This window comes from Amphiura filiformis, chromosome 13 (genome assembly GCF_039555335.1).
Source record: "Amphiura filiformis chromosome 13, Afil_fr2py, whole genome shotgun sequence".
NCBI classification, from domain to species: Eukaryota; Metazoa; Echinodermata; class Ophiuroidea; order Amphilepidida; family Amphiuridae; genus Amphiura; species Amphiura filiformis.
Window position 1 is genome coordinate 47,208,731 of NC_092640.1, and position 24,923 is coordinate 47,233,653.

Genomic DNA, 24,923 nt, shown 5'->3' on the forward strand with positions numbered 1-24,923 from the left:
ATCAAGGTAGACATTACTGTCCTCAGATTACCAAACATAAAGAATCACCAAGGTAGACTTTCCTGTCCCTGGATTACCAAACATAAAGAATCACAGAGGTTGACTTTGCCATAATTTTTCCGCCCCTTTTTTCATTAATAATTCTTGCCGCACAACCTGAATTTAATAATTCTTATTGCTGCCCCTTCTTTTTTCGTCGCCTCTTTTAGCTGCCTCACTGCTTTTACCCCCCCCCCCCCATGCGCATGCCGACTGATGTCATAATATAGGGCAGTATAAACAATGTATCATGAATGGGCTGACAACCTTTTAGTTTCACCAACCTCGAGCATCATATGACGTATATGTTCTATACCTAGCTCTAGTTTGGGAAGCATTTTGCGCCACCACTGAACCTCGTTAACATTAAGTTAAAGGGGGTGGGGCAAGTTTTTTGTTTGCATGCTGAGAGGCAGGGGGTAAGCATTTATTGGCAGGCAATTTTGAAATGTGCCTATTATACAAATATAAAAGATTAAACTTCAGGAAGCATCACTTTGGCTTTATTTTGTGCATTTATTGATAATTATGTCAAAATTCACCATTTATGAAATTTATGAAAATACATTGTTTTAATTAGAAATATGAAAACATCATATTGAAAATAGGCATAATTATCAGACTCAACTAAATTGAGCTAATCCATTTAAAGTCCACACTCCCTCTGTGGAAGATTTTGGCAATATCTCCCTGTGAAAGATTTTGGCAATATCTTCCACAGGGGGAGTAAGAATTTCAAATGGAATTAACCAACTAAAAACTCATCCTCCCTCTGTGGAAAATTTAAGTAGAATCTTTCTCATAGGGTGTATGAAATTCAAATGGAGCAGCCCAATGTGGTCATTTCATTTCAATTCACACTCCCCCATGGATATTTCCAAAATTTTCTACAGAGGGAGTGTGTACATAAAATGGATAAGCCCATTGTACAAACCCAAGGTTCAAAGCAAAGAAGATATCTTACACTTCCCATAATGCATTTCTTCTATTTTAAATTGAACTGAACTATTTCAGTTTTCTCTGCTGAATTACTATCTAGTGCAACATGGGTCGATATTGAAAAAAAGTACCTCAATGAACAGAGCACATCCAGATTTTGTAAAATAATGTTTATTTCTTGGCTATCGACCCATGCTTAGCCAGTCTATTCTCAACTTGCAAACCATGGAGAGTGGAATTCTGAATGTAATCTACAGAAATTGTAAAGTAAATTCAGCAGTTGCCCCCCCCCCATACAATCACTGTCCATTCAAAATTTGATTTGCAAGGCATTGTTTCTCCTTTTTTTTAAAACTAACCTAACGTAAAACCTCGTCTACAAGCATATATAGTGTTTTTTATTAAAGCTAAATTAATTCGAAACAAGTGAAATATGCCAATACAGTAGATTGGTCTTAGAACAATACTTGTTTGTATATGCTTGGATCTGTAATTTATTTGCTCAAACTCCATAATGGCGCCTGGATTAATGGAGCTTTCATCAGAAGCACTCTATATGCTTGTAGACGAGGTTTTACGGTATGTGGCCATGATTTTCACGAGTCAAAAAGAATCATACATCATAACTACCTTCAAAAATCGTAAGTTATGAAAAGGCAAGCATTACTGTTAGTTGATAATTTTCCAGTAAAATTAACACAAAGTCAAAGGAAAAAGAAACAGGGATGTCTGATTTTTTAAAAAGAATCATTCTTTCACTTTAATCCTGTCAGTACTACCTCAAAAGTACAACTGTACAACCTGATGATTGGTTACAAGAACACTATATCATAATGATGTATTGAGCCAATCAGCAACATGGTTAGAATGGGGGGTAAGGCTGAAGAGGCTTAACCCCATGAGTACTACCTGCTGATTGGCTACAAGAACACTATTATGATTTATTGAGGCAATCAGCAACCTGGTAAGAATGGAGGTAGGGCTGAAGTTGAACTTAAGGTAGCCCTATCGGATACCCCAAAATTTTAGATTTGGATGAATTTTGGCATAATGATACATTGATATGTAAATTTCTCATATTTCTTCATTTGAAGGTCAAAATGTTTCCTTTCAGAAATATTGGCCTTTGAAATATGACACCAAACTCCCTAAATGATGAAAATTTGACCAGTGTTCTGATTTCTGCTTGACCAACAGGAGTCAGATTACAACAGCAGAAACTGACCATGACTCAATGTGATCATATTTAGAACCTGTATTTTCATTGGTCACTCAGACGAATATATCCTGTAAGAAAACCAGTCCTGGTTCTAAGCCCTCATTTTCTTCAGCTGCTTCTCTATTTTACAATGTCTATATTTAGATTTGTTCAATATTTGTTCAATATGTTCTATATTTATGTTTTTAAAACATATTCACCACATTTTCAAACCCTTTTAATAACAATAACTGCCAGGTGTCATATTCTTAGATTATGTATAAAATAGAATGCAGGAATTTCCAAATGTCTATAGGGCAGCTATTTCAGATAGGGCATTCTTGCTCTAATCCCTCAATATAATGTAATATTGTCCTATCTGCAGTATCCGTAATAGCTGCCAGGTGTCATCATATGTCCACAAAACAGAATGCAGAGTGTGTCAAATGTCTATAGGGCAGCTATTGCAGATAGGCATTGATGCTCTAATATATCAAGGATTGTGTGCAAGATTGTCCTATCTGCAATAGCTGCCAGGGTGTCATATATGTACAGTATAGAATGCACAGTGTCTCAAATGCGTATATGGCAGCTATTGCAGGTAGGGCATTCTGGCACTTATCCCTCAATTTTATCAACTGACTTTTTGGTAAATCCCATTATTCCTCGCGCTAGACCCGAGATGTCGACATTTGATGTCACGCCGACTTGCAATGCGCAGAAACAATGTTCGCTGACGATGTGCGCATGGGCGTGACGTCAAATGATGTCATTTCGGGTCTAACCGCAAGGAATTATGGGATTTAATGAAAAGATCAATACCATTAAATTAGCCTTCATATTAAAATCTGTAGGGTTGCCAGACTCAAGGTGAGGGAGTTGGCAGGAGCCATATTTTTTTTCACTTTTTACAATTAACTAAACAAGGCGGTTCTCGAACCACGAGTCTCCCCTGCTTTTGTGACCGCCTGCTTTTATGATAACTTTTGGTAGAGAGGTAAATGAATTTGGCGGTTATCGGCTGGGCACGATTATCTGGCTGATGGTAACTGTACCCACCAAGTTTCATGCCCATGCAACAGTTTTTACTAATATGACCTCAGATGACCCCTGGTGGCCCTGAAATGACCTTCTAAAAATTTGGCTCTAAATGTTGACTGTACCCCCATGCTAAGTTTCATGCCCATACGACAGTTTTTACTAATTTGACCTCAAATGACCCCTGGTGACTCCAAAATGACCTTCCAAATATTTGGTTTTAAATGTTGACTGTGCCCACCAAGTTTCATGCCCATACTACAGTTTTTACTAATTTGACCTCAGATGACCCCTGGTGACCCCGAAATGACCTTCCAAAAATTTGGCTTTAAATGTTGACTGTACCCACCAAGTTTCATGCCCATCCGACAGTTTTTACTAATTTGACCTCAGATGACCCCTGGTAACCTCAAAATGACCTTCCAAAAATTTGGCTTTAAATGTTGACTGTACCCACCAAGTTTCATGCCCATCCGACAGTTTTGACTAATTTGACCTCAGATGACCCCTGGTGACCCCGAAATGACCTTCCAAGTTATGTCACTGTACCCCATATGAATCTCCAGATAATCTGTTCACAAGGTATTTTGCTTATTACGCATAAATTATGCAAATTAGGTACTTAATTACCATATTTTACGCTCAAAATCTAATCAGGTCGAGAACCTCTGGCCCCGCTACTCCTCACCAAGTTATGTCACTGTACCCCATACGGATCTCCAGATAAGCTGTTCACAAGGGTTTTTTTCTTGATACGCATCAAATACGCATAAATTATGCAAATTAGGTACTTAATTAGCATATTTTGCGCTGAAAATCTAATCAGGTCGAGAACATCTGGCCACGCTTACTCCCCACCAAGTTACGCCACTGTACCCCATATGGATCTCCAGATAATCTGTTCACAAGGTATTTTGCTTATTACGCATAAATTATGCAAATTAGGTACTTAATTACCATATTTTACGCTCAAAATCTAATCAGGTCGAGAACCTCTGGTCCCGCTACTCCTCACCAAGTTACGTCACTGTACCCCATACGGATATCCAGATAAGCTGTTCACAAGGGTTTTTTTGCTTGATACTCATCAAATACGCATAAATTATGCAAATTAGGTACTTAATTAGCATATTTTGCGCTGAAAATCTAATCAGGTCGAGAACATCTGGCCACGCTTACTCCCCACCAAGTTACGCCACTGTACCCCATATGGATCTCCAGATAATCTGTTCACAAGGTATTTTGCTTATTACGCATAAATTATGCAAATTAGGTACTTAATTACCATATTTTACGCTCAAAATCTAATCAGGTCGAGAACCTCTGGTCCCGCTACTCCTCACCAAGTTGCGTCACTGTACCCCATACGGATATCCAGATAAGCTGTTCACAAGGGTTTTTTTTTTGATACTCATCAAATACGCATAAATTATGCAAATTAGGTACTTAATTAGCATATTTTGCGCTGAAAATCTAATCAGGTCGAGAACATCTGGCCACGCTTACTCCCCCCACCAAGTTACGCCACTGTACCCCATATGGATCTCCAGATAATCTGTTCACAAGGTATTTTGCTTATTACGCATAAATTATGCAAATTAGGTATTTTGCGCTCAAAATCTAATCAGGTCGACATCCTTTGGTAATGCTACCCCCTATAAAGTTTCATCATCATAGCACTTACGGTTCTCAAGATAACGCGTTCACAAGCTTTTTCCGAACACACACACGCACACACCCCACCCCCACACACACTCACCCCCACACACACACCATAGTGATTACTAAGTCTCTCCCTGAACATGTTCAGGCGAGACAAAAACTGCAGTGTTGCCTTACAAAATAAATTAATACATTAAGATAAAAAAAAAAGGTTTGTCTCAAAGCTCCCGAGTGGTTTGAAAACAAATGCGAAATGCGATTTTTTTTCCCGACTTGGTATTTTTATGGTATTTTGAGAAAAAAAATTTCCGGGAAAAATTTCTGCATTTCTTTTTTTCAAATCTCGCGATTTTACAAAGGCGCGCGCAAGCTTTGAGAAAAACTTTTTTTTTGCCTAATCTTCAATACAGAAAAGGAGTCAAGGAAGCCAGTAATCATTCATATTTCCACAGGTCTCTCACTTCTTGAGTTACGACCAATAAACAAAAGTTTTTGGTGTTTTTCATGCAAAATCCCGGAAATGACATGCCTTGGGATCTCCTTTATACCATTCCTCTTGTGTGTCAGCTTTATTTGTCTAAATGCTTCAGTTAAAACACCGCTTGGTCATGCTCCCCTCTGACCCGCCTTAAGGCAAGTGTATAATTTGACATGTTTCCAGGTGTTTTTCCATTGCGACAAACATTGGTCCTATTCTTACGTGTCACCTGTGTGGGGCAGCAGGTAGTGGTCCTATTCTTATGTGTCACCTATTTGGAGCAGCAGGTAGTGGTCCTATTCTTTCCACAGGCCATACCTGGAAAATTAACAACATAAATATAAGCATTATTGTAAGTTATCATGGTTCTTGTTGCTATGACAATGGGCTATTTCAGTTAAAAGCCACACACCCCCATAGAAGACATGATCTTAATTTTCCACACCCCCTGTCATGTCTTCCACAGAGGGTGCATGGATTTTAACTGGAATAGCCAATTCTAAAGGGCTTGAAGCAAGAACTGCCCAAATTTAATGTTTCAAGTTTAAAAGTTTGATTCTTTCCCGAGGGTCACTCAAGAAGCACAGTAAAAGTGGACATTTTTGCGCTACTTTTTTTGCGCTTTTTACCTTCCAAGCTGCTACCGCGAAAATAACAACATGCGAATATGTGACCCCTCAGCACAACTGAGCCCTGAAGTCGCCAATCATCATTTTTGAGATATTCAACCAAAATATTCTGCTTGAAATTAGCTTTAAAATGATGTATATCATGTCTATAATAGTACTTGACATTTAAGTAGTGAAAAATTAACAAAACAGTCAATAAATCCTTTGTTTCCTATTGTTTATTGTTACGTTCGATGGAGCATATCTCAATAGTGGCACTGGCGACATCCAGGCTCAGTTGTGGAGGATGGTCACATATATTCCTTTTGTGTATAGGTCAATGTAAGGAAACTTAGAATCGCAAAATAGGGAAAAAGTTCAAATTTGGCAAAGCACAAGAAACTATCTCACAAAATTTCCACTAAAATTACAGTACACATGCATGGCAAAATTGTCCTGACCAGGCAAGTTACTCAATGAAGTGATGCATACCCGGGTGGGTTCTTTGAAAATTATTGTACCAGAGTGTGCCATGCAGACTTTTAAACCCTGACTTTCTTTATACCAACTTTTTGCTGTTTTTACAGCCCATCAGTTTACCAATTTTTCACAAAACACACCCAAATTTGCCAAAATTAGGTGCTTTTAAGGGCACTTTTGCCCAAATGCACTTGGGCGCATTGGTCTCCACTGAAAACCCACTCACCAATATAGCTGAAAAGGTACCCCAAAACCATGGCACATCCCGTATACCTTCAACCAGGGAGTCCCTTCCCGGAAGTGCATAAGGGTTAAAAAAAAACATTTTCAAGAACAATTAGGTAGGTTACTTTTCTTTTCTTTTTTCTAAACTTGGTCAATTAATTTAGGGACATTTTTGTGTACTTTTTAAAATTAAAACTCTTTGGGGCCAAAACCTTAATATATTAATTAGGAAAACATGTTTTTCTTGTTTAGAGGTATTTTCTGCTGGTCGGGTGAAACTTGTTTACACCTTTTGTCACTTTGAGTTTGGTAGAAATGTCACTGCTTGTTTTAGGTTTTGTAGTACAATATCTGCAGACGACAAGTTCCAAAGTTTCTTTAAAAATTCAAACATTTCAGAATTGAACATTATCATAACCAAATTTGTCATCAGCAAGAAAAATGCATTAAAATGAGTACAAACAAGCCCACTATTGGTTCAGTGATTTTGGGGATAGCTCTTGATATTTTGCAAAAATATCTTAAAATTTGGACTTTTTATGTTGAAGCCTATGGCTATAGAGCATTAATGTATAGCATGGTCTCAGCATGGAAATAGTAGATGAGAAGGAATCACAACTAATCATCATCAAAGTTCCAATCACATTGCCGACATGTACATTGACGCTTCTATACACGCCAACCGCTATAGTTATATCATAATCCTCGGATTATATCCCAACACGATGGTCATCGGTGACGTAACATTTCTATGACTTGACATTTTCAATTCTAAAGCTGCAGTCAAGCGACCAATGCTTATGGACTAAATGCGGCCTTGTGAGCAGGAAAGGGCGGAAATATGAATGCATTATGGGACAGATGGGATAACATAGCCAAAAATAATGCCTTGTGGGAAGGATGTATTACCAAAATCAGAAGTAGAAAGTCATATATTTGAAACATTTATGGGCAAATTTACCTATGTGGGCGGTCTGGGGCACATGTGAAGGCAATTTGATAGAATTGATTTTCCGTTTGTCTTATGATAGAATCTGTTCCCATTTTTCGAAACAATCGAACAACTTGTTTTATACCTTTACATTTTAATTAAATTTGGGGTCAGCGAAAATACGATTATCCTTACAAAATGTAAAACTTTTTTTAAAGTGTCTTTAGTCGAAAATACAACGTATTTTGATTAAATTTCCCAATATTTGTATTGTTTTGACTTCTCTGCATCTGAAAATCCAGAAATCTGTTGCAAATGTTTATAAAATCCAGTCTAAATGAACGTTAAAAGTACGCTTCATCAACTAAGGTCACAACAACCGGTTCAAAATTTGTTTGTGCGCAAAGATTTATCGCTATGAATTTCCAGTTATGCTACCAAATCACGCTGATGGCGGCAATATGAGTGTCCTCAAAAGGGAATTGGTCGAGTCCTCTTCCTTTGTAATGAAGAATAGATAAGCGGGATTAGTCACAGGTGATCGATTTCGTTGTGATTCCTTCTCATCTACTATTTCCATGGTCTCAGGTACCAGGCATTTTCTAGGGACATCTGCTGATGTGCTCTAAATATGCCTTCCTAAATCACATAGCATATTCTGTCTAATTTACACCCCCACACCATTTTTTTCAACCAAACTGTTCCATAAATGCTGTCAAAATACCATACAGTGCCTGCATTTTCGAACATTGATATCGTGAAATTGCAGGCCATTGTTATCGATGATGTTTACAGTAATTATAGAAATCCCATATTTTTGAGTAACAAAACACTGTCAGACGGTACTAGCGATGTTTTTAATGGGAATTATCATTGTAAAAATGACGTCTAATTTTCAAGCTTACCTTATAAACTGCCCTGCCCCTGAGTAGCCCAAATGGCACAGGTCCAAATGTCCTGGAATCTGATGAATTGCTGTAGTTGTCCCCTTCAACCCATATGTGACCTTTTGGTATCTTTTAAAACAAAAACACATACTTTCTACATCAGAGACTTGAAATTATGTTCTATTTCAAATGCCCTCATTTCCAATTCAATTTAATAAACATGGACACTTCTATTTCACAGATTCTACAAAAACTAGCCCTCATATCGTCAGCCTGCTACGCTTTTTGCCCAAGTCATTTTTTGTAATTTTGAGAACAAAGTACAAAATATGGTTCAAGACCAAATGATAATGATACAAATAAAAGGGAATAATACGATATAATTAGGGTGATTACGTAACTGATGCTGAGATTTTTTTTGAATATATAGCCTACATACTGACATGTACCATATACCGTATTGGTCCGAGTATAGTCCCACCCGTTTTTTATGTGAAAAATTTTCACAATTGGGGGTGGGATTATACTCAATTTAAAAAATAAAAAAAAATTCAAGATATTTTGTATTTTTAATATGAAAATTGATACTTTGTTTACATGTCATACTCTATTAATGATTTCAAAATGCATTCAAATTCAATGCATTTTGAAATCATTAATAGAGTATGACATGAATACAAATTATCAATTTTCATATTAAAAATACAAAATATCTTGAAATTTTTTTTTTTTTTTTTTTTTTTTAGGTCAACCATGAATGATCCTAGCATCTTTTTTTTTTTACAATTTCTGAAATTTTTTGAAAATTGGGGGTGGGATTATACTCGAACGTGGGACTATACTCGGACGAATACGGTAGTATGGCAATGTACAATTTGTTGAAAGCCTGGAAAATGTTTGTTTTATATCAAAATCAAAGTGTGTTTACAGTAGGTGGCCTAAAAACCAAACTGCAAAATGCATTATTTTTTTTATTTATTTAATTTTATAGCCAGGACTTATGCCGGAGACAAAAGACACCATATAACTCAACATAACATTAATTATATTTATTGTCAAATCAGTGCAGAGTAGATAAGATATGAAAATGATTAATTTTAGGAAAATAATTGATCAGGGTTGGCGCGATTTAAATCAATTGATTTAAATCACGATTTAAATCACGATTTAAATCAAATGATTTTTAAAAAAAAATCACTGATTTAAATCAAATTTTTCAGTTTTTACAATTTTTGATAAAGTTAAGTTAATTTCTTTCTTGAATTGACTGTTTTACTTCATTCCCAATGCTTCTACACCTTTTGGATTCAATTAAATCCCTCTATGATATCATTTTTATCTATTGCTAAAAAAATCATTTTCAAGGTACAGAATTCAACAGGTTTTTTCCCATGATTTTACTAAAATTTTTATTTGAAATTTTCACATCTGAAAACGTGTTTTGATTTTTTGTAAATACCTGATAGGATTGTGCATGTCTAGCATTCCACTGGTCTCTTTTGACTTTATCATGGGGTATAGCAGTTCTTGGAATAAATTTTTTTTTTTTAAATCGATTCAAAATCAAAAAATCCGATTTAAATCAAATAAATTGATTTTTTTTTTTAAATAAAAAAATCGCCAACCCTGTAATAGATTGATTTTCATAATATATTGCTTGTAAACAAAATAGATATCATAAAAAAATCTTTTGGAAATTTATACAAAATTCATTTTATTTTCTGAATTTCTCAAATAACTATTACAATTATGCAGTTCTCGGTTTGCGTGGTTCTCGGAACGTCGTGATAAACAATCATACTGATTAGGGACTGTGCAATAATTAAGGGGGGGGGGGTAATTCACCAAAAATCGCTTACCCCCCTCTCGGCCCGCCAAAAATTCTTTGCCCCCTCCCTTGCACATGCCAAATATTTAGGATCCCAATTTACAAACCTTAAATGGTCCTGATACATGTTGCGAGCGCAGCGAGCAGGAAAATTTGCATATTTAGGTGTTTCTGTACCGCTTTTCCTAAGCCTTTTAGCGTGTTTTATTAAAAAGCGTCCCCATGAATGTGTGCCAAAAATCGCTTGCCCCCCTCAGCTTGCCAAAATTGCTTGCCCCTTCCCCCTTTCGGCTCGCCAAATATTTCTAGCCCCCCCAATTTTACCATCCCCAGGGTTTATAATTATTGTATAGCCCCTTAGCTGAACAAGGGTCCTGACAACACCGGTTGAACCATTAGTCGTTGGCGCATAGACGGGGAGGAGACCTCACCTCTTCTATGTAATCAATCATCACTATCGCGTCACTAGACAACGGAAGTATTAAACAATTTACTTAAAAAGATACTCACATGTGAAGAACGTATAAACTTCCATGCTGAATTATAAGGCACTCTGTCAAGCTCTAATCCAACCACTCTCTTACACATGAACTGTCTTGGATTGGTTGGTGACTTGAAAATTACTATGTCTCCTCTGCAGCAAAGGGAATGAAACACAGGGAAGAGACTAATACAGTGTAGTACAACCATATTATATGGAAGAATGACCTTAATCTTGACACAGGTGTAGCCAGCGCCAGTAGTGCAGCACTTTTTCAGAGGGGAGGCCAAAAGGGGAGAGCAAGGTAACCTTAATGGGGGGGGCAGATTTGACCAAAATAGTCAAAAATGGGCAAAAAAGTACTACAAAATTTTATATTAGGGAGGCCAACATCCCACAAGGGACAGGGAACAGGGGGTGGGGAAAGACTTTTCACACGGGGGAGGCTACCCTAATTGCCACTGCCAATTGCTATGCCACTGTCTGTGGCCTGCGAGAAAATAACTGAGAACCCTTGATGTATGGTGACAGGACAGAGCCTGATGCAACCTAAGTGAAATAAGGTAAAGGAGTCAAACCTGTATTTTACAGGACAGAGTGCCATCTCTCTTTCATTAGCGATTTGGCCAGACTCCACAACGTGAAATGTTGCTGTGAGGTGATCGCCACACCTCTTCCAGTGGCGTACCGTGGCCGCCCCAACCCCGGGGGGCTGAAGAAGAAACAATTTTGCCGCCCCTTCCTTAACATCCCGAAAAGGTTGACCCAATTTTTTTCACGGTCGTTTGAAAAACTGAAGAGCAAAAAAAAAAAAGAAACCCTTTTTCAAATTTTTATATGTTTTTTCAATTTTTTGCGCCCTTTTTATTTGATAATTCGTTTTGCCGCCCCCTTCGTTTTTTGCCGCCTCTGTTTTTGTCGCCTTCTTCTTCCGCCGCCTTCATTTTTGCCGCCTCTACTTTGACCCGAGGGGCTGGCGCTCAAAGCCCCCCCAATATGCGCATGTCTTCAACAGCGAGTCTGTTATCATCCCAGCATTTAAGAATGCCTGTTCCCATTTATACACCTGGGTGGAGAAGAGTAATCGAGATAAAGTGCCTTACTCAAGGGTACAACATGATGACGTCGGGGGGCTTAAACCTGCAACCTTCTGATTATGAGTCGGACCCCGTTCTGTTTGGCCACTGTGCTCCCTCAGGTGCAGCCTGGTTTTGTGATTTTCATTCTCAATGGGCTACGACAGTACTAGTTATGGGCCTTAAGGTTATTAATTATTTTAAACTGTTGTGATTTGGTAGTTCACAGCATCTTAAGAATGGTAGTGAGCTTTGGCAAAAACTGCATTGCTCAATTAATAGCGAGCGTGTAGAAGAATTAAAATATCACAGATATACTTTTATAAATGTTGCGGTTCTTGAGTTACGTTAAAGAGGGCCGAAACAACAACACTTTTGTAAAATGTACATAACTAATTAACAGCAATAAATTAAGCAAGTTTGCAAAGTATACGATTTGTAAAATGAACTTTTGCAAAACATCAAGGTGTTAATTTTCAATAATATATTGACCTAGATAATGAAAATCGATTTTAAGGTTGTTTCACCAACAATACCTCGTCTACCCTTAAACATGGCTGAAGTTGTGGCTTGTTTATTTTGACTATTAAACACCCCAAACTTACCTTTGTACTTTGTGGGTAAACTTGGCACTGATATGTTCAGTTAATACCACATCATCATTGTGTATTGTTGGCATCATGGACGGACCAGTACACTGTCAAGAAAATACACCCAAATGAATTAGAAATATGCCCAAATGTATTAGAAATACACCCAAAAGTATAAGAAATATGTCCAAATGTATTAGGAATACACCAAATGTATTAGAAATATGTCCAAATGTATTAGGAATACACCCAAATGTATTAGAAATATGTCCAAATGTATTAGGAATACACCCAAATGTATTAGAAATATGTCCAAAACCAAATGTATTAGGAATACACCCAAATGTATTAGGAATACACCCAAATGTATTTGAAATATGTCCAAATGTATTAGGAATACACCCAAATTATGTATTTGGAATACACCCAAATGTATTAGGAATACACCCAAATGTATTAGGAATACACCCAAATGTATTTGAAATATGTCCAAATGTATTAGGAATACACCCAAATTATGTATTTGGAATACACCCAAATGTATTAGGAATACACCCAAATGTATTAGAAATATGTCCAAATGTATTAGGAATACACCCAAATTATGTATTTGGAATACACCCAAATGTATTGGGAACATACCCACCTATATGTATTAGAAATAGACGCAAATGTATTAGGAATACAGACAAATATATTAGGAATATTAGGGGGTGTATGGATTTCAACTGGAATAGCCCAAACAAGTTGATAAATGAATCTAACAATGAATTCAAATACGATTAAATCACAACAAAATTACAATTAAATTGTATAAGAAAAGAAAAAGTGGTTATTTTTGTTCACTTCATAATTTATTAAGATTGTACTGGACGACATAAACAAATAACACTCAAACTAATAGTTTGCCACTTATGCATGCTGTTTAATTTCTTAAAAATGAACACAAGGTAGATCTATATGACCTCACAGTCACATCCACAGCAAGCATAAGAATGATTTGAAAACCCATTGAAACCAATTCAATCAATAAATCAATAATGCCAGTGGAAAATAACAGCCACTGAAAGCAACCAATTGACAACCAAAAAATCTTAACGATTTAATTTAAATGAAAAATTTCATTTGTCATAAAACTTTATTCAAGTACCGGTACCGGTAATATTATCCTATCTGAGTTATAGGTAAGTGTTAGCATACTATTTTATGCGTTCTTACCCGTGTGAAGTCCACAACATACTCAGTAATACAGTGTGTTGTGCAGTAGATAATGGCTCCATATTTGGCAATCTGGACAGAAATGTGCAAACTTCTCTTGGCAAAATTGGTAAAAGCTGACATTTTATCTTGGAATGATCACTGTCACCATGGTAACATCTGTAACAAAACAAAATAATAATTCATTAACAGTTAGCAACCTGGACAACAGATTCTTTTGTTTAGCAAGGCTCACTCAGTCATTTAATGTGGCAATACAAACGATCGAATTTGGTGTTGAAACAAGCTAAATTTTGAGTTACACCTTTTCAATGTGAAATTAATTTTCTCGGCCAAATGAAATGCAATCATTTTTATTTTTTCAGTAAATGTCAGGTCAAATTGTAGTGCTTGATACTTATTTTTTTTATTTTAGTTGTTAAACTTAGGCGTGAAATTCAGTCATTTTGTGTAAGATTTTCGATTTTGATAGGCTTAAACTCTGCCCGCGAGCCTTTTCTTGGATCAACCTTTTAGCTTTTCAAAGTAATATAGTTCGCTAATGAAGGATTTTTCCCAACTTTCTAACGCACATCACCGTGAGCGATACATCATAGTTTTGTCAGAATTTACGTTTTGATTTCACCATTTTTTCACCGGCTGAAATTTTTTCAAAATCAACGCATGAAATATAAGGCTAATAATACTAGCATTGTGGATCGATATCCCTGGGTTTAATAGGAATACCGGCATGATACAGACTTACAGTGTTGCCAGAACTTAGCAACGAAATTCCCAGGCCCAATAGCGCTCCTATACTGATCATGTTTATAGCACGATGAGGATATTTCATCATCACGTGAGTGATTCGGACCAATGTGTTGAAATTTGCTTCTCCTCAAAACAACTTTGCCCGAAGGCTTACATGCAATTGGGCAATATTTTAAACAAAACTTTCTTTTACAAAACATTATATTACGCTGTATGTTTTATGATCACGCAAACTGTTTGGAACACACTTCCAAAGAAATAACCTTCAGAACGCCCGCGTAACGCCCCCAGACTTTCGTTATTTAAACGCCAGAAATAGATTGTCCTTATAAGAACCATCAGAGATTGTGGCTTATAAGAACCGTTCATTATCATTGTTAACTTAAACAGGTTTTTGTTTTTAAACATCTTTATAAATTGATTGTTTTTATGTTTGTTTGTAAATTTAGTGCTTTACACGCTTTGAGTTCCTCATCAGAGATTGTGCCTTATAAGAACCATTCATTTTCATTGTTAACTTAAACAGGTTTTTGTTTTTAAACAAAAACCTGTTCAAGCAATTATTTAAAATTGCTGCCCTAAACACAGAATAACTTGGATGTTAATACTTGACGTAGTGTTTCAATTGTCATGAAGGTGACTGGGTATGGTGCCTTTTGTTTGTGTTTGTTTGAAACTGCTTTTGGAAACCCACCGAAAGTCATAGGCCCTAATGAAGCAGCCAAAACAATACCAGGTTAAACATGTAAGTTTATAAAAACTTATTAAATAACCTTAAGGAAAAAAACATTTGTGGCAACAATAAGCCTTGCATTGAAAGTCATGGTTAAAGTGTGTTGATTACCACACCAAAGTTTCCCTACATACACCCCCACTACCCACCTCACACACCTCTGCACCCACCCCACCCTATAGGCCTACATGTACATGATATTCAAATTAAAAACAAACCCGAACACTGATGAATCTCTACAGAAACCCGAACACAAGTCTGAAGGGTGTAATGAAAATGGCAACCCAGCGATGGGGGGGGGTAGGTCATACAAAATTCACATGGAGATAGGAGGGACAGAAGATTAAAATCCCCTATAATAACACGCTAATTTTTCTAGGTTTGGACCATGGATTTTCATGAACCTCAAGCGTGCGTCTCTTAATACGGACTAACCTAGGTAAACAAACACACAGACAGACAAAATGGTTTTCATAATCATGGAATCCATATAAAATGAAATTGCAGGCTATCACGGGAGCAAATTTTTAAAATTCACCTCATTTACCAGAAAACCCAATTGGGGATTTGGGCTACCAAATCGCTAGTCGGGCATCGGGCAATCTTCATGATCTTTGCTTTTCAATGGAAAATTGCCCTGGATGACAACAATGAAAATATCGACTATTTCTGCTGGTTGCGCACAAGATAAAAGCACCGAGTTTGACATTTTCAGAGCATGAAGGGAAAAAGGGTAAAATAAAAACGGAAATTCTGACAAAACTATAATATATAGACCCACACGATGTGCTTTACAGAGGTGGGAAATATCTTTCTTTAGCAAACTATATTAGTTTGAGACGCTAAAAATCAATTCCGTAAAAAGCTGCAGGCGAACTCAAGGCCTATAAAAATCAAAAATATCACACAAAAAGATACAATTTGATGCTTACTTTTAACACCAGAAAAAAAAAAAAAAATGTATATCCAAGCACCAAGTTTTTAATTGACATTACTGAAGAAAAAAAAATATTGCTTTATATTTGACCGAGAAAATTAATTTCATAGCAAAAAGGTGTATCTCTGAATTGTGCTGATTTTAACATGTATTGATCGACTTTTAGCGCGACTAAGCATTTCTAAAGAATCGGTTATCCAGGTAGGTGACTGTTAATTCCTTTGTAATGATAATGATCACAGTCACCATGGCAACATCTGTGCCGTTTTCCACATGTTCCAACTTCCAAAGTGAAAAAGAGACTATAACTGAAGACCACTGAAGCATAGTCATGGACACTCGGGTGAATTGAAAGACTTGCTGCTCGTGACAAAAGAATGTCAAAGGTCCCAATATAAATGAAAATTTTGTATACAATGTATTTCCGCTCCCTATATAATTCACTCGACAACCCTGTCCCCAGCTTTGAATTTGCATGTATGATAGTTATACATTCGATGCTATAGAGTACGTACTATCGTTTTTCTGTCAGACAGTGTTGACATTTTTTGCAACGGATGTTATTTATTCTGTTAAGGGGGTACTACACCCCTGGCCAATTTTGTGCCTATTTTTGCATTTTTCTCAAATATTATAGCGCATTGGTGACAAATAAGATATTATAGGGGCAAGAACTACAACTACTGCACTGAAAATTCAGCAAATCAAGGCAAGTAGTTATTGATTTATTGATCAAATATTGGTTTTCCCTCATTTTTGAGTGTAACTCCACAACTGTTGTCTGTGCTGAAATAAAATTCCAGTGCAGGAGTTGTAGTCCTTGCCCCTATAATAGGTATGTTCATAAAATTTAGTTCAATATTTTCAGCTGAAAGTTCTTTCATTTGAAAGAGAATCAAATTACCTAAACAATAAGGGGTCAATCATGTTTCTAGTGCATATACTTTTGATGTTACAGACAAAAATAGTGTCACCAAATTGTCCAAAATTGTGTGTGTGAAATTGTGACAGCAGGCACATGTACAATGTACACTACTGTATGTGACCCCAGATGACCTCCTATTCTTTACTGTAAGAAAGCTGTTTTGGATGGTCTTGATTTACACACAAATTGCTTTTGAGCTAAATCGAGTGTCGACTTGGTGGAACATGGATTGCACTATGTGATAGTTTATGAATCCATTATTATCCCAGTACCAACATAAGTCAACATCACTTAATTAGGTTTTGGTTGTCAAAATTAATTTTTAGTAATTTTTTCCATTGAGCCCCACAGTAAAGCCATTTTTGGACCGTACAGGCACATTCCACTTCCCTATGGATGAATAGCGCCACCTATAGTGTGAGATGTGAGCCTGGCTACCTATTTAAATATACATATATCTTACTTGTCACCAATGCGCTATAATTTTTGAGAAAAACGCAAAAATAGGCACACAATTTGGCAGGGCCAGGGGTGTAGTACCCCCTTAATTAATGTTGATATTTGGATAAAAATTTAAAAGTAATTTTGATGAGTCAATTATTATATCTTTTGAGTAACATTTGCATATTTGAACAGTCTAAAAGTGCAATTTAATATAGCAACATTTTTGATGCGATCGCCCGTCATGATCAGCTGTGTTTATTTCTGAACTTCCAAGTTCCATTTGCTTTGCCTGAGGCTTTGATACGGAGTCATACTCATGCTTCAGCAAATCTGACTAGATTTTGAATGCAAATGGTCTCTAGACTCGATTGTGAAGATATCGGTGAGCTTCTTGAGCATGAATAAGAGTACTCCATAGTACCGTCCATGGGCATGCCAAGGTCATCATGGTCATGAGGTGACCATCCATCCGGGCCATCAATGAGGGGAAGCCATTGTCTTTGATTATTGTTAAGCTTACCGAATAACGACCGTCATTGATTGGGCATTGATTCTGTTTCGTTACATTGTATTTCACTTCATTTTATCTTAGAGTCAGTCAAACCATCTGTATACCTACCTGCAACGGATTATTACTGCAATAACTGTTCTACAAAGTATATGGTTTGTGCACTTATCAGGAAAATCCTTATTTAAAAAAAAGAAGCGTGCGAAGGAACCGCTAAGCTGACGGGCTGTTGATTTGGAACCATTGAAGGGCGCACACCACTAATAAACGTCCTTGAAATACACACAAAAATAAAAGAAAGAAAGATTGTTTTTCTACTTGAATTCTCAAAATGGTCTGCCAAAAATACTTGCCCCCCCTTTGGCCATGCCAAAAAACTTTGCCCCCCCCCTTTCGACGTGCCAAAAAACCTTTGCCCCCCCCTTTTGACGTGCCAAAAAATCTTTGCCCCCCTTACACATGCAAGATTTTGGGGCACCCGAATTTAAAACCTTAAATTGTCTTATCATATAATGCGAGCGCAGCGAGCAGGAAATTTTGCATATTTTAATGTGTTCCTAACGTTTTCCTATGCCTTTTTAGGGCGTAATGTAGAAACGGTACCCAAAATATCATGCCAAAAATTGCTTGCCCCCCCTTTCGACCTGCCAAAAAATGCTTGCCCCCCCCTTCTGGCCTGCCAAAAAATCTTTGCCCCCCCCTATAATTCACCCCCCGGGGGGTACACATAATTATTGCACCACCCCTAAGGGGCTGTGCAATAATTATGAGCCCTGGGGAGGGTAAAATTGGGGGGGCAAGAAATTTTTACAGGCGAGCCAAAAGGGGGGGCAAGCAATTTTTGGCAAGCTGAGAGGGGGGCAAGCGATTTTGGCACACATTCATGGGGCGCCTTTTTAATAAAACGCTCTAAAAGGCTTAGGAAAACAGTACGGAAACGCTTAAATATGCAAATTTTCCTTGCTAAGCTGCGCAAGAATAGGTATATAGACCATTTACGGTTTGTAAATTGGGATCCGAAAAATTTGGCATGCGCAAGGGGGGGGTCAAAGAATTTTTGGCAGGCCGGGAGGGGGGGGCAAGCGATTTTTGGCAGGCCGAGAGGGGGGGGCAAGCGATTTTTGGCGAGCCGTTTGAAAATTTTACCCCCCCTCCCCCCGGAGGGTCATAATTATTGCACAGCCCTAATGCATATGCATCTACGCACAGTTTCCACCTCGACACCCTGAAGCAAACGGAAATTTCCAAGCGCAGCGAGTCTAGACTCTACGCAGACTGTGTTTTACTACACGGTTGAGTGCATAGCATCATAAGAGCTGTGTGAGATCTAGTGGAAAATAGAAATCTGTTATTGGTTTTGTCAAAACCTCAGGGTGGTGCAATAAGTATGTGTAAAGATTTTTGGCAGGCCAAAAGGGGGGCAATCATTTGTTGCCAGGTAGAAGGGGGGTCAAGCAATTTTTGGCAGGTCGAAAGGGGGGGGCAAGCGATTTTTGGCAGGTCGAAAGGGAGGGCAAGCGATTATTGGCACAGATATTTTGGGCACCGTTTCTATATTACGCCCTAAAAAGGTTCATCCAATCAGAATTTTTTTATATCAAATGCCGGGATCAAACGAAACCTAACACTTCTCCCTAAAAACACTTTTTCTCATTAGGTCAACAGATAACACAATTTAATGTTTATAGCAAGGCGAATAGCTGCGAATGTGGTAAATCTGTTGAAAACAAGTGTTCCTTACAATATTTTTCAAATTTTATGTTATTAGGGGCTGTGCAATACTAATTATGTGTACCCCGGCCCGGGGTGGTGAATTCTCAAAGTGGCCTGCCAAAATCGCTTCCACCACCCCTTTGGCCCCCCCTTTTGATGTGTAAAAACTTTTGCCCCCCTTTTTGACGTGCCAAGAAATATCTGCCCCCCCCCATCCCCTTTACACACTAAGATTTTAGGGAACCCGAATTTAAAATTGTCCTATCATATATAACGGTCATTTTGTTAAATGATGTCAGTGTCAGCCTCTTAAATTTGAGGCGTCACAGCCTGGTCACAGTCAGGGCCGGATTTCAACCATAGGGCCAGACGGGCCCGGACCCACCTTAAATTTTGGGGGCCCCCAAAATTGCATTGTGCAGTGTGCATCTTCCATTTTAGCCGAAAAACACCAAGTTTTGGGCCAATATAGGGTACAAAAACTTGCAAAATTGGTGGGGGGGCAAAGGTTTTGGCACATCAAAAGGGGAGCAAAGATTTTTGGCACGGCCAGAGGGGAGGGGCAAGCGATTTTTGGCAGACCATTTTGAGAATTCACCACCCTGGGGTACACATAATTATTGCACCACCCCTCAAATGTGTTCCCTTAATTCATCCAATCAGAATTTTTTTTATATCAAATGCAAATGTGGTAAATCTGTTGAAAATTTTTGTCCAATAGGTTTTTAGTCAAAACCTCAAGTGTTCCTTACAATATTTTTCAAATTTTATGTCATTAGGGGCTGTGCAATAATTATGTGTACCCTAGCCCGGGGTGGTGAATTCTCAAAGTGGTCTGCCAAAATCGCTTCCCCACCCCTTTTCCCCGCTTTTGATGTGTAAAAAACTTTTGCCCCCCCTCTTTTGACGTGCCAAGAAATCTCTGGCCCCCACCCCCTTTACACACTAAGATTTTAGGGAACCCGAATTTAAAATTGTCTTTACACATAACGGTCATTTTGTTGAATGATGTGATGTCAGTGTCAGCCTCTTAAATTTGAAGCGTCACAGCCTGGTCACAGTCAGGGCCGAATTTACCATAGGGCCAGACGGACTTTTGCCCCCCCCCCCCCCTCTTTTGACGTGCCAAGAAATCTCTGGCCCCCACCCCCTTTACACACTAAGATTTTAGGGAACCCGAATTTAAAATTGTCTTTACACATAACGGTCATTTTGTTGAATGATGTGATGTCAGTGTCAGCCTCTTAAATTTGAAGCGTCACAGCCTGGTCACAGTCAGGGCCGAATTTACCATAGGGCCAGACGGGCCCGGACCCAGGGCCCCAAATTTTGGGGGCCCCAAAATTGCACTGTGCAGTGTGCATCTTCCATTTTAGCCGAAAAAAAAGGTTTGGGCCAATATAGGGTACAAAAATTTGCAAAATTTGGTGCGCTTCGCGCGCACTGGCCCATTATATAGCAAAATTGAGCTTCCATTTAGGCTAAAATAATCTAAAATTGACATTTTTCGCGCGCAAATGTCCTAGTAAAATCTAAGAACTTGGCCACCTGAGTGCATATTCCTTCCTCATGGTGCGTTTGGGGGCCTCCAAATTTTGGCCTGGCCCAGGGCCACCAAAATGAGCTAAAATGGTAAATCCGGCCCTGGTCACAGTGCGTTTCAATGGGATGATTAATTGGTGGTGTGCGCCCGGAAGAGAGGGCGTGTCGGATGGCAAGCTGTGAATAGGAATCCGAAAATGTGAAAATGGCGTCAACCAAAACAAGTTGTTTGCTTGTTGTAAGCTCAATAAAGAAGGTGAGGATTGGTCTAAAACGTAATGAATTAATTGCAAGCATTATAATGACAATTAGAGACACCAGTGGGTGAAGCAAGTGCAAATAGAAGTCCATATCTAACCGTTTTGTGCAACACAATTATCATAATGTCAATTACTCATTGTCATTCTAGACTATACGTGGGAAATACTACCAATACAAGATACAACAGTACCCTGTGTAAAGATAGTCACTTGTGCTGAGCATGAAATTGGTCACTTATCGCTCACTGTACAAAATGTGACATCTACACCAATTACAGTCCCCGAAACTGTCTACTTTTTAGCCGACCTCAATTCCGAAACATTTAGTGATAGTTAAATTTAAAAATGCGATCCCCAACCCTTTGGTTACCTTTGGGCGAATTTTTCAAATCTCCATGAGTCTCCGTGTCTGAAATTCCCGGTACAAACATCGAAAATGTCGCAATTATCAGTTCTCGGTGATGATACTATATCCGCATCGCTGTTTTCATACATGAATATGCATATCTCTGACCCTGTAAGGTCAAAAAGCGTGGCGTTGATTTCAACCAATCCGATCCACCGTTTAATAAGCAGCTTGATACTGACGTCATATCTGAGGTGACCAGGAGGCAGGAGCTACCATTTTGGTAAACTGAACTCGACTCGTGCGTTCTTTTGGTTCACATAAATCGAACAAAATTTTCAATAACGGGTAATAGTATGATTGCAATTTTGTATTAATGAAGTTACTTGTAGTTTTGAGGAATGACAAAGTTGTTTTTGGAAACTTAGATGTTTGTTTCAACTGATGATGTAGGATCGCAAGGTGAGTGAATTCGTGAAGAGATTTGCTTGTTTGAGTGATAGTAGGATACGGGATGTAGGCTAGTCCTCTGTGTTTGACCGGCTCCGACGTCTCAATTCACAACGTCTCAATTCGTACCTGCTTACCAGACAGCAATACTGCGTATTGCTGTATGGAACCAGATATAATACAACAGAACAGGCTTTTCCATACAGTGAACAATAAACAAGAAATTGAATCCAATGTTAACATATATCTGCACAAGCGACTGATAGCCTATCTTTAGTATTGATGCTTTCAGGCGTTAAATGATAGCAAGAAATGGAAATCGCCCCAAAGGAAAGATTTTAATCGTGAAATTGATCGCCACATCTAATATGGATTCACATTATTCTCCGGCGGAACTGTCAAACTGTCAATTACAACGTCTACTAGTGGACTGGTTTTGGCTAAACTTTACTATACCCTACCACATTTGGCCGTCGCCGAAGCTACCCTAGTTTTAGCCCTGCTACACTGACGGCGCGAAACTCAATGATATGATTACATTGAATGATGTATGGATTAACTCAGTGCAATAAATAAATCACTTAATTCAGCAAATTAAATAAACGAACGAGAGAGATTCAAAACAACATTGTAGTAATTTAATTAATAATGCCACTATACAATGAAGAAGAGGAACATTAGTAAATTTTAAATTTAATTAATTGCTTTGCTTCCCATAATCAGCCAGGAATCATAAATCTGCATAATGATCGGTTTCCATTCATTAATTATCTTATTTATTAAGAAGAGATAAATAATTATTAATTAACTTAAAACATTAAATAAAAACATTAACTTTAAACAATACTCTGTCATTAATTACCGTATAATATGTAAATTATGATGCACACGAGGAAGGTTACCGTTGTTGCAGGGCTACAGCGACTTACCGTTTGATAATTAATCAATTAATTAACGTTCTTAAACAATCAACTTTTATCAATATTCAGTCATTAATGTTATCATGGTTATGCCCATGAGGAAGGTTATCGTTGTTGCAGGGCTACAGCGACATCGCCGTTTGATAATTAATGAATTAATTAACAAACAAACAAACTTTATAAATATTAACCCATTAATGCGATGCCTATGAGGAAGGTTATCGTTGTTGCAGGGCTACAGCGACATCGCCGTGTGAACTTTGAACGACAATTTCACAACAACCCTACTACCGATTTCCATGATTTTTGTACCAAATTTCTTCTTTTTAAAAGATCTTGCTAAGTATAGGCCTAAATGATAAATATTATCATGAATTCACGTTGTTCATAAAGCGCCCCTACCACTCACAAGCTTTATGTTACATTGACCGCATTCTTACGTTCAATACAAATCTGAATAAAGATGGACGATAACAGTTCTGTTTCATTCACAATGTTTTGTTGAACTTGTAAAAGAAATGTCTTATGATGCTTATTTTTTCACCTAATTAGTCGGGACTGTATGACCATTTTCTTCTTAATTAACTTTTCAGTGGTCACGGTCCTGTTTTTATTTATAACAACTGCAAAGTATGAAATCACATAAACCAGTGTATACGTCGTTCATAAAAGGCCCCAACCAGTGATAACCAGGTGCAAAAGTTCTGTTTCTTTTTAATTAACTTTTCAGTGGTCACGGTCCTGTTTTTATTTATAATATCTGGAAATTATGAAATCAGATAAACCAGTGTTACGTCGTTCATAAAATGCCCCAACCAGTGACGACCAGGTACAAACTAAGTTATGTGCATTATGCGCTTACCAATGACAACTTAACTTAATATTTCCTCTTGTCAACAAACAAGCAACTCCCCATTTCACATGTGCATCATATCATTTGCGGCGTCGCTGTAGCACAGCAACAGCGATACCTTCCTCCTCTTCATTACATTTAGTTGATCAAGTCATTACAAAATACGCAAAAGTCTAGCTTTGCGCCGTCGCTGTAGCACAGCAACAACGATAACGGCGCCGTCGGTGTAGCCCAGTAAAAGGTATAGCTTTGCGCCGTCGCTGTAGCATGGCAACAGCGATACCTTCGCTACCGTCGGTGTAGCCCGTAAAAGGTATAGCTTACGCCGTCGCTGTAGCACGGCAACAGCGATACATACCTCCCCTACATTAATTTGGTGACATGACCAAATAAGGTACACCTCAGTGCCACCGGTGTTAGCATACGAAAATAGTTATACCTTAATCGCGTCCTCAATTTATCCCCTCGAAAAGTCTAGCTTTGCGCCGTCGCTGTAGCACAGCAACAACACCTTCGCGCCGTCGGTGTAGCCCAGTTAAAAGGTATAGCTTTGCGCCGTCGCTGTAGCACGGCAACAGCGATACCTTCCCGCCGTCGGTGTAGCCCAGTAAAAGGTATAGCCCGGCGCGTCGCTGTAGCACGGCAACAGCGATACCTTCGCGCCGTCAGTGTAGCCCCGTAAAAAGGTATAGCTTGGCGCCGTCGCTGTAGCACGGCAACAGCGATACATACCTCCCCTACATTCATTTGGTGACATGACCAAATAAGGTACACCTCAGTGCCACCGGTGTTAGCATCTGAAAATAGGTATACCTTCGCGTCCTCGATTTATCCCCTCGAAAAGTCTACTTTTACGCGTCCGCT

At 38.2% G+C, this 24,923-nt stretch overlaps 1 protein-coding gene across 1 annotated transcript; it reads right to left on the bottom strand.

Annotated features, from left to right (window-relative positions):
• Positions 1-5,037: 5,037 nt before the first annotated feature.
• On the bottom strand, positions 5,038-18,209 carry LOC140167308 (mitochondrial inner membrane protease subunit 1-like). Its single transcript, XM_072190638.1, has 6 exons — positions 18,087-18,209; positions 13,679-13,837; positions 12,476-12,567; positions 10,824-10,947; positions 8,504-8,614; positions 5,038-5,672 (listed from the first exon to the last, which is right to left on the bottom strand). Exons 2-6 carry the CDS (start codon positions 13,799-13,801, stop codon positions 5,622-5,624), a joined length of 501 nt encoding a protein of 166 aa, XP_072046739.1. The 5' UTR covers positions 13,802-13,837; positions 18,087-18,209; the 3' UTR covers positions 5,038-5,621.
• Between the last annotated feature and the right edge of the window lie 6,714 nt (positions 18,210-24,923).

Excerpts from the sequence above, each read along its gene's own strand:
- LOC140167308 (XM_072190638.1), bottom strand. The coding sequence starts at position 13,801 with ATGTCAGCTTTTACCAATTTTGCCAAGAGAAGTTTGCACATTTCTGTC. Across the intron at positions 10,948-12,475 it reads TTTACCCACAAAGTACAAAG|AGGAGACATAGTAATTTTCA; the intron begins GTAAGTTTGGGG and ends CCTTTGCTGCAG. Across the intron at positions 5,673-8,503 it reads GGGGCAGGGCAGTTTATAAG|GTATGGCCTGTGGAAAGAAT; the intron begins GTAAGCTTGAAA and ends TTAATTTTCCAG.